Source organism: Rhinoraja longicauda, chromosome 15 (genome assembly GCF_053455715.1).
Source record: "Rhinoraja longicauda isolate Sanriku21f chromosome 15, sRhiLon1.1, whole genome shotgun sequence".
Classification (NCBI taxonomy): domain Eukaryota; kingdom Metazoa; phylum Chordata; class Chondrichthyes; order Rajiformes; family Arhynchobatidae; genus Rhinoraja; species Rhinoraja longicauda.
In genome coordinates, this window is record NC_135967.1 from 16,798,309 (window position 1) to 16,814,813 (window position 16,505).

The window sequence follows — 16,505 nt, forward strand, 5'->3', positions numbered from 1 at the left end:
CTTGTCCCCTTCACCTCTTCTGCACGGTGTCTCTAAACATTTTCCCACAATCCTACCTAGATCTTTAAGGAATCTATTTTCCCAATTTCGTGGTGGCAGGTTTTAAATTTTACAGCTGTATTGTCAAGAACAATGCCTTTGCTGGAGTCCGTCATCAATGTTTGCATAAATTAGAACAAAATCCAGTTCTAGTCTGAATTGTACTGGGAGTCAAAAGTAAAACAATAAATTAATGACAGTTTCTGCAACCATCCATGTAACAATGCACGCTTCCACTGACGAGTCATCGTGTAGAATCACCCTTCTGCCCAACTCATACACCAAGATGCTCCATCTAATCTAGTCCCATTTGGCCCAAGTCCCTCTCAACCTTCCCTACCCATGTACCTTACCTGTCGAAATGGGGTTTAAATGTTATTTTACCTCCATCAACTCTTCTGGTAGCTCGTTCTATGTACCCACTATCCTTGTGTGAAGAAGTTGGCCCTCAGATTTCTATTTAATCTTTTCCTTCTCCCCATGAGGCTGTGCCCTCAAATAGTTGCCTTCTCAAAATGCGGAAAGGAACTCTTCATTCATCCGATCGATATAGTTGTAAACACCTCGAATAAGATCACTCCTCTGCCTTCCAGTTCTGGACACTTCCCAGTTTTTCTTTCCTACAGCAGGGTGACTAACACAACACGGTGTTCCAAGTGCGGGTTTCGCCAATATTTGGCGAGCTGGGGAAAGGATGCGGGGTGGAGGAGGAGGGGATGAGGAAAGGGAGCAGGGGGCAAGTGTTGGGGGAGATGGAGCGTGTTTGGCGCTGCCGCCGCTACAACGCTGAGGCGGAAGCGAGGGCGGATTCGCCGTTCGGCGCCGCGGATGTGGACGCGCCCGAAGGCGGCTCCCAGTCCCGCGCCCTCCCCCGGCTCCGCTCCCCTGCCTCAGCCCCGCTACCCGGCCTCAGCTCCGCGGCCCCGGCCCGCGATGACTCCCGCCGAGCAGAACGTGACCTGGCTGATCGCGCTCGGGGTGCTGGAGTCCCCGAAGAAAACGCCGTCCGACCCCGAGGGCTTCCTGCAGAGCGCGCTGCGGGACGGGCTGGTGCTGTGCCGGCTGCTCGAGCGCCTAGCGCCCGGCTCTCTGGACAAGGTGAGGCGGGGAGGGGGCAGGAGAAGTAGGGAGCGGGGGGTTGGGGAGGGAGGGAGCTGGTGGGGAGGGGTGTGAGTCTGAGGCGGTGTGGGGGGGAGCCTGGGACATGAAGCCACAACTTCATGCCTTGGAGGTAAATGCACATCTGAGATCTAATTCTTTACTCAAATCAACAGAACATGTTCGAACAATGCACGAATGTAAATATTGCACTGTAGATTTCTTTAGCTGTTAGTACGAGGCCTCTCTGAGATATGGTTAAATAGATGACAGTGATGAAAGCTTAAATCATGCTGAGTATACAGATTGTCGACGATCAGTCATGATCTTGAGGTAGAGCAGCACAGACATGAGGGCCTGAAGGGCATCCCTCAGTACACCTGCATCAACTGCTTACTAGAGTAATCAAAAACTCCTCCACATATTTGCTCCAAATTCCGTGTTGTCTGAAGGTTTGGTTGTACAGGCAAACCAGGCTGAACTATGATGAAAAAATGACTTGCAGGCAGGATCTGAAAAGTAGCTCAGTGCTGTTAGATTACATTGTTGTGGACAAAACTGATGTACTTTAATCCCACTCCGAGCTCTTGGTCATGGCTCCTCGTGTATGTTTTGCATGTGTAGAGTTTCCCCTTTTCCCCACTCAGACCACTGCTTGATCAAAATGACTTTTTTCTCAATTCCTTCCACATCCTTCTACCATACACTGTGAGGGGTGATACTGAGGCAGCTCTGCACTGTGCAAAGGAGGGTACTGAGGGCGGAACTGAGGGTGTGCTGTACTATGGGAGTGGCAGAACTGAGGGATTGTTGCATTGGTGCAGAGGAGTGCTGTGCTTCTGGCCATAAAATACCCCCACAGTACTGATTAGGAGATGAGCTGGAGTTCTGGGCAATCATTGTTTCATTGTGACAGCATTTCTGGTTAGTGTAATTGTGGGATCTAGTTTTACTCAGAAATAGAATGCACGTTTAAAAGTTAGAATATGTAGGTTTCTACTGGGATCTTTCATGTCATTGTTTTTGCCTGGAAATTTTAATAAAGTAAGCACAATAGCAAACAAAGGGATCATTTTCAGTCTGGTAGTTTGGGATCAATGGGACAGTATTTCAGTGCAGACTGTTTTGAAACCTCATGGTCATGAGAGATCGGGCATGTTCCTCCTGTTCCTGGGGCTCTGGTCCCATGATGTGAACCTTGCGTCTGGGTTACGCCCACACTCCTTCCACACACACAATCAAACACTGTTCCCGCCTGGGTCTCCTTGGGACAGGCTCCCTCTCGCAGCCACACCACCAACAATCCATCTGTTCACTCACCCGTTCCTCCAGACGATCCGGATCTCGCTGCATTCTGGACAGGTTGCATTTCATTGTCATGCAAAGACCCTAAAGTCTACAACATAAGTACACCAGGTGGAAAGGTACACATAAGCTGTATTGACACTACTGGATCTGAAGCCACCCGTTGTATCCAAACATCCAGTGACAGATACTGGCGGTGTTGACTTAGCTGCGTCTTTAGCACACTGGACGTACTCTACATCAAGTTTTGAGGAGATTTTTACATGTTTTTGCTGAAGGAACTTGGGGAGGACTCAGTGATGGTTGACAGCGGGATGTCAGAATCCTTTCGACGGAAGCATTAGCATCACTTCCCTGTCAGGAGGCTGTCATTCAACTGCTTTTCCATGAGGCTGTTATGTGGTAAGCAGTCCAGAGGGAGTGCAGCCTTGTTCGAAAAGCATCAGATATACTAAAGGAGTGCTGTGTGGTGAACGTGACTGACATTGTACTGAGTGCTGCATGTTTGAGTGACTGACTGTGGAGGGAGTGCTGCACTGTTGCAGTGACTTACAGTGAGGTGGGAATGCTGCACCTTTGCAGTGACTGAGTGCAGAGGGAGTACTGCATATTTGCAGTGACTGATGGTGTGGATTAATTGCTGCACTGTTGGAGGAATTTGTGTGGAGGGTGTGCAGTGCTGTTGCAGTTGCTACATTTCAGGAGGGATGGCTGTCCTTTAATCTTAATTTCTCTAGTCCTTCCTCCTTAATGATAATTTCTTCATTTTATTCACTTTCATGAGGCCTTTGGGTTCCGTCATTTTCTGTAGTTTCTCTGTGGCTTCAATGATGAGAAAAATTCAAAAGAATTTAACATCATATCAGCTTCTAAGACCCCGTAATAATTTCTGCTTTCATTGTCTCTTTGGGACCCACTTTTTTGCTGCTCGTTTTCACAAGACCATAAAAGCCTTTTACATATATATTCCTTAGACACAAGGAGTTACAGGTGTTGCTTTACATATTCTTTACCAGTTTACTCTGTCTTTTGATCATTCTGAATTGTTTGGTCTTATTTTGCTGCTTTTTTAGCGTTTTCCAGTTCACATGCGTGTTACTCTTCCCGGTCACTGGTTGGCCACAGCCACACACAATTTCTCCTTTTGTTTATAGGCTATACCTCTGGTCAAACCTGCATGCCGATCAAGTTATTTTACAATGTTAAGAACCGTGGCTTTCATTTTTCCAGAGGGAGAAATGATTGTTAATTTAACATGTACAATAGAAATTCACATGACGATTCAATTTGCTAACAAGATTGGCTTCACGTTTTGAAATAATTGTCGCTTAGATTCAAACTGAAACACAGTTCATTGAGTCATCTTCTTGTTGCACTCCCTGATGGCTGAAAATCTGAAGTGCATTAAATCCATGCTTTCCATTTTATTATGCTTTAATAATGTCTCTAAACACGACATCTAATTATAAATAATGCTATGGGTATTATGAATTAATTATGCATCAAAATAGACGAAGATCTCTGCAGCATAATCCTACCGTTCCCAAGATGGGGTTTGCGCGGTGAGAGAGGGTCGCTGGGCTATTTTGGGTGATTCAGGGCCTGGATGGTGGGTCCAGGTGATGCCCTGTCAATGTAAGTAGACCCCCATGCTTTCGGGTGCCACAAGTAAGGGGGTGGTACTGAAACTGGATCCCATGTCAGAGCAGATCCCAGGACTGTGAGTCGATGGTACACTGGGGAGTGGATCTCACAGAAGGACAAGAGGACTGGAGAGTAGATCCTTCGCAGGGGAGTGGGTCATGGGACGGTGACTAGATCCCAGGACTGGGAAATAGATCCCACCACAGGGCAGTGTAGCACCCGGGATTGGGTAGGTTAACCCCATGCCAGAGAGTGGATCTAGACCGGGTCGGGGGGGCCGGGAGGAACGGCGGACCGGGGGGCCGGGGCGGAGGGTCCCGGGTCGGGGGGGATGGCGGGTCCTGGGTCAGGCCCGGATCGCAGGCCGGGCTGTGGTGTCATTTCCGTGAGCGGCGCGGCTTCCTGCAGCGCGGGGCGGAGGCAGGCGAGCCCGGGGATGGATTGGCGGTCTGGCCGCGGCCTGTCTGACTCTGCGCCTCTGCTCTGCTTCTCCTCAGGTGTGCTCCGAGCCCCGCACCGACAGCGACAGTTGTGGCAACATCCGCGAGTTCCTGCGCGGCCTCAGCGCTCTGCAGATCGAGGTGAGACACGGAGCCGAGGCCGGGGAGGGGAGGGGGGAGTGCGGGGAGCCGATGCCGAGGCCCGAGGAACACAGCCCCGGTGATACTGCTCTGGGCACGCTGGTAACACACTGGTTAATCGCCGGTTACACTGGTCGCTAATTACACTAGGTGCTGGCTTATTATACAGGTTCCGCTGCTGCCTGTAATGCTAGTTAGTGTCTGGTTATTCTAATGACTGGCTAATTATGTGGGTCACTGGTTATGCTGGTTACTATCTGGTTATTCTAATTACTGGCTAGTAATACTAGACATTGGATATGCTGGTTACTGTCTGCTTATGTTGGTTACTGCCTGTGATCTTCAGGTTCCCTGTTTGAGTGAGGCAAGGGGGGCAGGTGGTGAAAGGCCTGGACGATGGACAGGGGGAGAGAGAGGATACTGCAGAAGAACAGCCGGTAGCATCATTATGGATGCCTGCCATCCTCGCCATTCCCTTTTCTCTCTTCTACCTTCCACTTTTGGCTCTACCAGCTGTACCACTCACTGTCCCGCCCTTAAACAAGGAATTTCATTGCATCCTGATGTATACAACCGTCAACTAATCAAAATCTGATCTGAACTCGTACCCGACGAGGCTTTGAAGAGACAGCAGCAAATTCAGCCCTTTCCCAGCACCTGAGTCCTGCACCTCAGAGTGTGACAGTCGTCAGCATTCACTGACCTGTGACGCATGGGCACCTGTGACTTTTTAGGGACCTTTCACCAAGTTTCTAATGTTTCGACAGCAGTTAGCTTTCCTCTCGTTCCCTGAGAACAGCGTGCTGACCACTGTCCTGAGATGAACCTCAACAAGGTCAATAACACGCTCACCAAAACGTTTTGGAAAATACATTTAGGAAGGAGATGGATGATGGCTTCATCCTCAGTGCCGTCTCCTCAAGAGCAGTAGACAGTAGGAGCGAGTCACTGGCTATGCACATAATATCCAACTGGGAGGGCAAATCTCTCGGACAGCCAAGCAAAGTGTTGGTCTGGCTTAAAGGTTCTGGGGCTGAAACATGCTGCCAGGATAGTCAAGCATGTATGACAGGACCACTGCTTCTGCTGCAGGGCCTCAGGTGGACAATGCAGACTCCTCACTACCTGATTGACTTGTGGTACAAAGTATTCTCCTGCACAAACTTTCCTATGAAGTACAGGAGGTGTGACATGGACCATGGATAGATAAATGAGAGGAAGGTGGGGGACACATGGACATACCCGTGTTTAGACTCACCCGGGATGGGTAGAGCCTCAGCTCCTGGTAATGTTGGTGTTGGCACCTTGGCTCTGCACACATGTTTTCATGGAATGGTGTAGTCAGCCGACTCCTGTTCTAGTATTCAAATTCTTACTTTTAAAACATTTTTAGAAACTGGACTCTACATTTTGTAGCAACAAAATGTTCAAAGAGCTTTATAAGGTAAAATACAGCAGTTATTGCAATGAGGGAAAACTGCTGCTAATTTCTGCACACTCCCACGAGTCACAACGAATACATAAATATATTGATGGGAGTAGGGTGATCCAAATGTTGTTTTTAGGTGTTGGTGAAGTGAAATTTTCTGGGCGTTCGGAGCATTTCTGCTTTAACATCTCAAACCTAATTTGCCGTGTTGACTAGTACATTGCTGTTGGAACCCATTGACCCCATTACCCTATAGAAACAAAGAACTGCAGATGCTGCTTTATACCAAAGATAGGCACAAAGTGCTGGAGTAACTCAGTGGGTCAAGAAGCATCTCTGGAGGAAAAGGATGGGTGACGTTTTTGGTTGGGACCCTTCTTCAGACTGAAAGGGGGGGGGATAAGCAAAGGCCAGGACCAATCAGCGTCTGCAACAAATGACCTTGGGCAGGGTGGTACCCCGATAAGCCCATTGTTGGCGATGTACGGTATGATCTCAAGAGAAACAATGTGCTGAACTCTGAAACTGGTCAAACGACTAGGGTGGAGGAAGGATCTCATTATCATGACTGTCAGGAAGATCAAAGGCTTTTTTTTACCATGTTCCTGTGATCAATAAATGTTTCCTGTCAGGGAATTGAGCCATTCATATCATATCATATATCTACAGCCGGAAACAGGCCTTTTCGGCCCTCCAAGTCCGTGCCGCCCAGTGATCCCCGTACATTAACACTATCCTACACCCACTAGGGACAATTTTTACATTTACCCAGCCAATTAACCTACATACCTGTACGTCTTTGGAGTGTGGGAGGAAACCGAAGATCTCGGAGAAAACCCACGCAGGTCACGGGGAGAACGTAGAAACTCCTTACAGTGCAGCACCCGTAGTCAGGATCGAACCTGTGTCTCCGGCGCTGCATTCGCTGTAAAGCAGCAACTCTACCGCTGCGCTACCTCAGCAGTCAAATGGCTCTTGTGGCCTTAATGTTGGGGATGGTGGACGTTCTGAGTACACGTATGAAGTTTGTGAATACAGGCCATCCCAAAGATGCGCGCATGACTTACAGACATGTCTGCGCAAGACTGGACTCCAATAATATTAACGACAGTCAGACATATGTTCGTTCCTACGAGCAGCAGAACTGGTTTCCTTGCTCTCTGCGCTTTCAGTAATTGTTATTTTTTATTACTCTTGTGCGTTTTTGATGCAAATACTGTGTAGGTATACAGTGCCCTCCATGACGTTTGGGACAAAGACCCCTCATTTATTTATTTGCCTCTGTACTGCACAATTTGAGATTTATATTAGAAAAAATCACAGGTGGTTAAAGTGCGCATTGTCAGATTTTCATGACGACCATTTTTATACATTTTGGTTTCACCGTGTAGAAATTACAGTAGTGTTTTTCATAGTCCCCCATTTGGGACACAGCAATGTCATGTAAATGAAAGTAGTCATGTTTAGTATTTTGTTGCATATCCTTTGCATGCAATTACTGCTTGAAGTCTGCGGTTCATGGACATCACCAGTTGCTGGGTGTCTTCTCTGGTGATGCTCTGCCAGGCCTGTATTGCAGCCATCTTTAGTTTATGCTTGTTTTGGGGGCTAGTCCCCTTCAGTTTTCTCTTCAGCATATAAAAGGTATGCTCAATTGGGTTCAGATTGGGTGATTGATCGGGCCACTCAGGAATTTACCATTTTTTAGATTAAAAAAACTCCTTTGTTGCTTTAGCAGTATGTTTGGGATAATTGTCTTGCCGCAGAATAAACTGCCGGCCAATGAGTTTTGAGGCATTTGTTTGAACTTGAGCAGATAGGATGTGTCTATACACATCAGAATTCATGATGCTACTACCATCAGCAGTTTTATCATTAATGAAGATAAGTGAGCCAGTACCTTCAGCAGCCATACATGCCCAGGTCATAACACCCCCACCACCGTGTTTCACAGATCAGGTGGTATGCTTTGGATCTTGAGCAGTTCCTTCTCTCATCCATACTTTGCTCTTGCCGTCACCCTGATATAAGTTAATCTTCGTCTCATCTGTCCACAAGACCTTTTTCCAGAACTGTGGTTGCTCTTTTAAGTACTTCTTGGCAAACTAACCTGACAATCCTATTTTTGCAGCTAACCAGTGGCTTGCATCTTGCAGTGTAGCCTCTGTATTTCTGTTCATAAAGTCTTCTACGGACAGTGGTCATTGACAAATCCACGCCTGACTCCTCAAGAGTGTTTCTGATCTGTCAGACAGGATTTTTCTTTATTATAGAGAAAATTCTTTTGTCATCAGCTGTGGAGGTCTTCATTGGCCTGCCAGTCCCTTTCATCATATCATATCATATATATACAGCCGGAAACAGGCCTTTTCGGCCCACCAAGTCCGTGCCGCCCAGTGATCCCCGCACATTAACACTATCCTACACCCACTAGGGACAATTTTTACATTTACCCAGCCAATTAACCTACATACCTGTACGTCTTTGGAGTGTGGGAGGAAACCGAAGATCTCGGAGAAAACCCACGCAGGTCACGGGGAGAACGTAGAAACTCCTTACAGTGCAGCACCCGTAGTCAGGATCGAACCTGAGTCTCCGGCGCTGCATTCGCTGTAAAGCAGCAACTCTACCGCTGCGCTACCATGCCTTTGCGATTAGTTAGCTCACCAGTGCTCTCTTTCTTCTTCATGATGTTCCAAACAGTTGATTTTGGTAAGCCTAAGTTTTGGCTGATGTCTCTAACAGTTTTATTCTTGTTTCTCAGTCTCATAATGGCTTCTTTCATTGGCACAACTTTGGTCCTCATGCTGATAAATAGCAATAAAAGTTTCCAAAGGTGGTGGAAATACTAGGTGTTGAGAGCTCTCTTGTACCTGCATGAAGGAGGCAATTAAACACACCTGAGCAATTACAAACACCTGTGAAGCCATGTGTCCCAAACATTATGGTCCTTGAAATGGGGGACTATGTACAAACACAGCTGTAATTTCTACATGGTGAAACCAAAATGTATGGAGTACAGAGGCAAATAAATAAATGATGGGTCTTTGTCCCAAACATTATGGAGGGCACTGTAGGCATCATCATATTGAGAGATTTTTCCGACTTCTGGACAAAAACGAGGCCGTTGGTTACCCAGTTGGCCTGCATGTAAAACACTGGTGGCTGTGCCGAGCTGGGGTTCCCCTTTTTTACTCTTTCTGAGAAGGGGTTTAGCGTCTGTGACAGCAGTTCCTGAAGCAAGGCCCACTTCTGCTTCCTGAGCGTGCTGTGGCTGCTATTTGCAGTGTCATTACTGACAACACACAACAAGAAATTTAAGCATTTCCACAGCGGTGCTCACATGCAGGGCCACCAGGAGCATTAACAGAAGACAAAGTATCTCAGAACTAGGAAGCATGGTCGCCAATTTGCTCATCTGCAAAAACTCTTATCCATACCTTTGGTAAGTCTAGATTGATTGTTCTCGATCACAACTGGCTAACCTACTCGATTCAACCTCAAAATAATTCAAGTGTCTGCTGTTTGTCTTTGTGCACTAAACCCACTCGGCCAACACCCTTCTTCCCATGAGTCTGTTATGATTACACGTTAAACCATGCCTTGGTTTTAGCATCCCATCATAGTCTCGCCCCTTCCCAATCTCCGTAATGCTACCCAGGATCTTGGCTCTCCTCTAATTCTGGCCTCATCCCTGCTTCCTGCCACGCCACCTTTGGTAACCATTCCTCCTGAGCCTGGGTTGCCTCTTTGGCCCTCTCCTGCTGTTGTTTCAATGATCTAAGACCAGACTCGATGCCTTTCCTGTCTCAGTATCGGATCATGGAGCTTGAGAGATGGAAAAGGTGCTATGTAGATGCAGGGGATCTCTAGTGTTGTGCGGCAGGCATGAATATCTCCCAGGCACACAGAGGGCATTTTGTATTATTTGTTAAATGGTCATCTCTCTCAGCAGTGCCCATCTGGGGATAAATGTTCATTTTATTTGTAGTGCATTGGTCAGTAGATGTTGGCGATAAATCTTCTCTTTTATATCACAATTAAACTGCTAGCCCAAGACATTTATTGGGCTCCGTGGGCGTGTAGTAGTTGTTGAGGATGTGGACTGCCGAGGAGGTTGATGTTATTCCTGGGGTACTCAGACATAAAAAGCTCTGATAAAATTGAAACTGTATCTGATAAATAATGGCGTAAAGGAGCAGGGTCAGGTAACAGCAGAGAGTTTCACATTCTGTTTCCTCTTGCAGTTTAATCGTACTATCGGATCCCCATGGTCTATTATTCATGTAATCAAAGCAAACGTTTCATAACCCAGAATAATCATCTCAGCTGGTTATTTATTTATTCCTCCTTTTCATTCATTTAGGGCAGTTTGGGGCTCTTTCGGCTGTAGAAGGTGGAGGTCTTGTGCATTTTGGTTCAACAATTTGAGTTGGGCTCTGGGACAATTCCCCAAGAGCACCTTTATTGCTGAATGCTGGAATGTAACTCATCCTTATTCTTCCAACCATCCCCAGTAGATTATGAATTAGGTCAACCTTTCTCCCCACCTGTATCCTCTCGCCAACCAATCTCCGGTGAACTGCTTCTCCATTTGCAAGAGCCAAGAGTGTTTAATTGTCAAGTGCATTGGGAACGGAACAATGAAATGCAGCTTTACAGACACATTAACGTAATAACACAACCGATAAATATACTAATCAATAATACTATAAATGATCAGTTATCGTCTGACAATGGTGGTGTCATGGACAAATTTAGAGATGTTGATGGAGCAGTGTCTGGATATACAGCCATGGATATAGGGAGAGTTGAGCAGGGTACTGTGGACACAGCCCTCTGATGATGATCAGTAAAGAGGAGGTGTTGTTGCCAATTCTTACTGACTGAGGTCTGCCAGTGAGGGAGTTGAGGATCCTATTGCGGAGGAACGAGCGGAGAGCCAATTTCCTGAGTTTATTCCTTGGAGCGAAGGAGGATGAGGGGTGATCATATCAAGGTACATTGAGCTAACTTCCATTTAGATCTGTGAATTATTTTTGGATTTCTGTCCACACTCTGCTCTTGCTAGTTCTTGCCGCTGTGCAGGGTTGAACCAGCCCTTGGACCATTCGCGGGGATAGGAAGAGAGGTAGCATGTTGGACCAGGCTGATGTTGTGGTGTGGCTAGGCAATGCATCAGCTGAGGAGAGACAGGCTACTGTGGTGAAGAGACTAATTCAGGGTTTAGAACACAGGAAGTGAGAATAAAAATCAGGATGTGTATTAAAACAGCCCTGTAATTATTCCATATGGGAAAAAAATACAAGAAGCAGTCATGTAATGGAAAAAGCTCGATTATTGTGGACATGGTGTGGTTGAGGACATTTTGTAATTGTTCTGCAATGATCATTTGATTTCTCCAGTACAAAGTAAACTTGAAATCAATCGCAGTGTCCAACGCGATCGGATGCATTCCACTCCTATTATTATTGGATCAGTGACTGTAACAAGTTTCCTCAGGTGTTCAGTAAGGCTAAACCTCTGGGCTCTGTTCCCAGAAGGTGGATGGATACTGATAGGTGTACACAATCATGGAAAAGTTTGCTCAGGTAGGTGTAAGCAGGATATTTCAGCATATTGCAGGACCAGGAAGCCAGTCACCAATGAACCCAGTTGGAAATTAAAGAGATTTCTTTTTTCCTGGAGTGCCACTCTCCCAGGGGCCAACATGAATGACAGGCAAATGATGAAGAGAACGGGATTAACAATGAGAAAGTGATGGGATGATAGGAGCTCCACGCATCACACTATGTGATTCTGCACTAATAACTCTTTGGCTAATTATAATTATGAACTTCATCTTGGGTTGCTGCAAACTGCTTTATAGCCATTGAAATAAAGTTTGGTTCAGTTGAGCTTATAGGACTTGGTATTACAATCCCTACTGTAATCGGCACCTTCTTAATATCTTGAGTGGTGGTAGGGGTAAAGACTTCATTGGGGTCATCAGGTGGGCACCCTCCTTCCTTGGTGTTTCGTTGATAGGCCCACGACACCTCCAGAGGGCTCAACAGCGATACCTGGCGTCCCAGGTTTGCTCCCCTCCGTTTTTACCCCGCTTGCTGGTCATTTTGCAGCCTTCACTCGGCAGCCTCTGACAGCGACCTGACGGCTTGCCGGAAGGCCTGTCCTTGGACTCCCATTCCCTTCAGGAGTCTGGTTATTGACATGGCTACAAACCCTCTACAACCAACCTCTACAGGGTTGCTGCAAACTGCTTTATAGCCATTGAAATAAAGTTTGAAGTGTATCCTGATTTTTCTTTGGTGGTGGAGTGAGGGATACAAATTAGCCCCAGGATATCCTATGCACCTCTTCAAAATCGTACAAAGGCGTTCAAGTAAGTATAGAGAGCGGAGTAAGTAGTGGGAATATCTCTTCTTCCCCCGCCCCCCCTCCCAGCAGTATTGTGAGAGAACCTTCACCAGAACACAGTTCAGCTGGCAACTGACCAGCCCGCCATGACAGGACTGTATCTCCCAACCTTGCTTGCATCCCGTAAATAAGTTTAAGAATGAAATAGTAATGTTTATTTATCATGTCCAATGTGGATGACTCACATTTGACAACATTGAAATCTATTTTACAGTTTTTCCATTTGCTTAATTCAAGTAATCACAATGAAGGCATGCCAGCACCTCTACGTTGAGGTTTAAACAGATTTGGATTGTCAACAAATACACTTAACAAAGTTCTCCAATGCTCTTTTGAAAGTATTCTGACAGGTTGCATCATGTCCTAGTGCAGCAGTTCCAACACGCAGGAATGCAAGAGGCTGCAGAGAGTGGTGGACTCAACCCGGTCCACCAAGGGTGCAGCACTCCTCTCATCACGGGTGCAGCACTCCACTCCCCTCTCCACTCCCCTCCCCACTAATCCTGGGTGGACCCAACTGCCCATCTCAAACTGCCCAAGTCAAGTGTTTTATTGACATGGATAATGACAATTTTTATTTCCTGTGTTTCTGTCGCATTGAAGCTGTGTCATGCAGGAGCTGCAACCTTGACAAAGCACCAACAAATCCCATCCAAAATCTATGCAAACAGTGGAATCTTGACTGCAGAAAAAAAGCAGTAACCTTGCTGTCTCTACAAGGGGAGGGTGAGCAGCAGGAAACAAGGGGAGGGTGAGCAGCCACAGAGTGAGGTGGCCATTGATCAGCGTTGCCTAAGGTTTCAATGTGGATTATGCCCTCTATGGCTGTAAAATGGATCATACAAATCATACCTCTATTATATTACATGCAGCATAGAGACCGCAAATTATTATTCTCACGTATGCAAATAGATGCTGCTCGTGAAGTTCAGTTTCTGGCACCACTTGGTAAAGAGGAAGGAAGCATAGATCAGATGGTTAAAAAAAAAGACACTCATTTGCTTGCAAATGCTGATCGGTGAACTCAGTGAAAGATGCCCAGTGGTCTGCCTGAACTTTGCAGGCCTTACTGCCACGTGTGACAGCAGGCCTGCTTTGCCGCTGCAACAAGATTAAACTGTACTAAGAACTTTTGAAACTTTGTCGGTGCCAGAAATTGTTTAAGCCCTGCCACCCTTTCCACACTGAGGCAGGGAACCCTGTAAAACCCTCCAGGACCCTTTGTTTCGGGAATGTATGCGAGGGGAACTTGTATTGTACTTTGGTAATGTAAAATGGAATGATGTTATTTATATTGAAAATGATAAATAAGTTGTTCTATGTTAAATATATTTTGTACATTTTCAGAATAAAGAAATATTTCTCAATTGGACAAATGTCAGTTAGAAATGAATGTTTCATGGAGATGTTGAATATATTCGGTGCGCAGTATAGACAATAGACAATAGGTGCAGGAGTAGGCCATTCAGCCCTTCGAGCCAGCACCGCCATTCAATGCGATCATGGCTGATCACTCTCAATCAGTACCCCGTTCCTGCCTTCTCCCCATACCCCCTCACTCCCCTATCCTTAAGAGCTCTATCCAGCTCTCTCTTGAAAGCATCCAACGAACTGGCCTCCACTGCCTTCTGAGGCAGAGAATTCCACACCTTCACCACCCTCTGACTGAAAAAGTTCTTCCTCATCTCTGTTCTAAATGGCCTACCCCTTATTCTTAAACTGTGGCCCCTTGTTCTGGACTCCCCCAACATTGGGAACATGTTATCTGCCTCTAATGTGTCCAATCCCCAAATTATCTTATATGTTTCAATAAGATCCCCCCTCATCCTTCTAAATTCCAGTGTATACAAGCCCAATCGCTCCAGCCTTTCAACATACGACAGTCCCGCCATTCCGGGAATTAACCTAGTGAACCTACGCTGCACGCCCTCCATAGCAAGAATATCCTTCCTCAAATATGGAGACCAAAACTGCACACAGTACTCCAGGTGCGGTCTCACCAGGGCCCGGTACAACTGTAGAAGGACCTCTTTGCTCCTATACTCAACTCCTCTTGTTACGAAGGCCAACATTCCATTGGCTTTCTTCACTGCCTGCTGTACCTGCATGCTTCCTTTCATTGACTGATGCACTAGGACACCCAGATCTCGTTCAACTCCCCCTCCTCCTAACTTGACACCATTCAGATAATAATCTGCCTTTCTATTCTTACTTCCAAAGTGAATAACCTCACACTTATCTACATTAAAGTGCATCTGCCATGTATCCGCCCACTCACACAACCTGTCCAAGTCACCCTGCAGCCTTATTGCATCTTCCTCACAATTCACACTACCCCCAACTTAGTATCATCTGCAAATTTGCTAATGGTACTTTTAATCCCTTCGTCTAAGTCATTAATGTATATCGTAAATAGCTGGGGTCCCAGCACCGAACCTTGCGGTACCCCACTGGTCACTGCCTGCCATTCCGAAAGGGACCCATTTATCCCCACTCTTTGCTTTCTGTCTGTCAACCAATTTTCTATCCATGTCAGTACCCTACCCCCAATACCATGTGCCCTAATTTTGCCCTCTAATCTCCTATGTGGGACCATGTCGAAGGCTTTCTGAAAGTCGAGGTACACCACATCCACTGACTCTCCCTTGTCAATTTTCCTAGTTACATCCTAAAAAAATTCCAGTAGATTTGTCAAGCATGATTTCCCCTTCGTAAATCCAAGCTGACTCGGAATGATCCCGTTACTGCTATCCAAATGCTCAGCAATTTTGTCTTTTATAATTGACTCCAGCATCTTCCCCACCACTGATGTCAGACTAACTGGTCTATAATTACCCGTTTTCTCTCTCCCTCCTTTCTTAAAAAGTGGGATAACATTTGCTATCCTCCAATCCACAGGAACTGATCCTGAATCTATAGAACATTGAAAAATGATCTCCAATGCTTCCACTATTTCTAGAGCCACCTCCTTAAGTACTCTGGGATGCAGACCATCAGGCCCTGGGGATTTATCAGCCTTCAGTCCCATCAGTCTACCCAAAACCATTTCCTGCCTAATGTGGATTTCCTTCAGTTCCTCCATCACCCTAGGTTCTCCGGCCCCTAGAACATTTGGGAGATTGTGTGTATCTTCCTCAGTGAAGACAGATCCAAAGTAACGGTTTAACTCGTCTGCCATTTCTTTGTTCCCCATAATAAATTCCCCTGCTTCTGTCTTCAAGGGACCCACATTTGCCTTGACTATTTTTTTCCTCTTCACGTACCTAAAAAAACTTTTGCTATCCTCCTTTATATTATTGGCTAGTTTACCCTCGTACCTCATCTTTTCTCCCCGTATTGCCTTTTTAGTTAACTTTTGTTGCTCTTTAAAAGAGTCCCAATCCTCTGTCTTCCCACTCTTCTTTGCTATGTTATACTTCCTCTCCTTAATTTTTATGCTGTCCCTGACTTCCCTTGTCAGCCACCGGTGTCTCTTACTCCCCTTAGAGTCTTTCCACCTCTTTGGAATAAATTGATCCTGCAACCTCTGCATTATTCCCAGGAATACCTGCCATTGCTGTTCTACCGTCTTCCCTGCTAGGGCCTCCTTCCAATCAATTTTGGCCAGCTCATGCCTCTGTAATCCCCTTTGCTATACTGTAATACCGACACTTCCGATTTTCCCTTCTGCCTTTCCATTTGCAGAGTAAAACTTATCATGTTGTGATCACTGCCTCCTAATGGCTCTTTTACCTCTAGTCCCCTTATCAGATCAGGATCATTACACAACACTAAATCCAGAATTGCCTTCTCCCTGGTAGGCTCCAGTACAAGCTGTTCTAAGAATCCATCTCGAAGGCACTCTACAAACTCTCTTTCCTGGGGTCCATTTCCAACCTGATTTTCCCAGTCTACCTGCATGTTGAAATCTCCCATAACCACCGTAGCATTACATTTTTGACACGCCAATTTTATCTCCTGATTCAACTTGCACCCTATGTCGAGGCATTTTT

The 16,505-nt window shown here is 46.1% G+C and overlaps 1 protein-coding gene across 3 annotated transcripts in view; it reads left to right on the forward strand.

Moving 5' to 3' along the window:
* Positions 1 to 901: 901 nt before the first annotated feature.
* arhgef6 (Rac/Cdc42 guanine nucleotide exchange factor (GEF) 6) overlaps positions 902 to 16,505 on the forward strand; it is an 81,746-nt gene continuing 66,142 nt past the window's right edge. For all 3 annotated transcript variants that reach the window (XM_078412245.1, XM_078412247.1, XM_078412246.1), the window contains exons 1-2: positions 902 to 1,137; positions 4,584 to 4,667. In XM_078412245.1, coding sequence (XP_078268371.1) covers positions 973 to 1,137; positions 4,584 to 4,667 — 249 coding nt within the window. In that variant the 5' untranslated portion in view covers positions 902 to 972. The remainder of the gene's footprint in view (positions 1,138 to 4,583; positions 4,668 to 16,505) is intronic.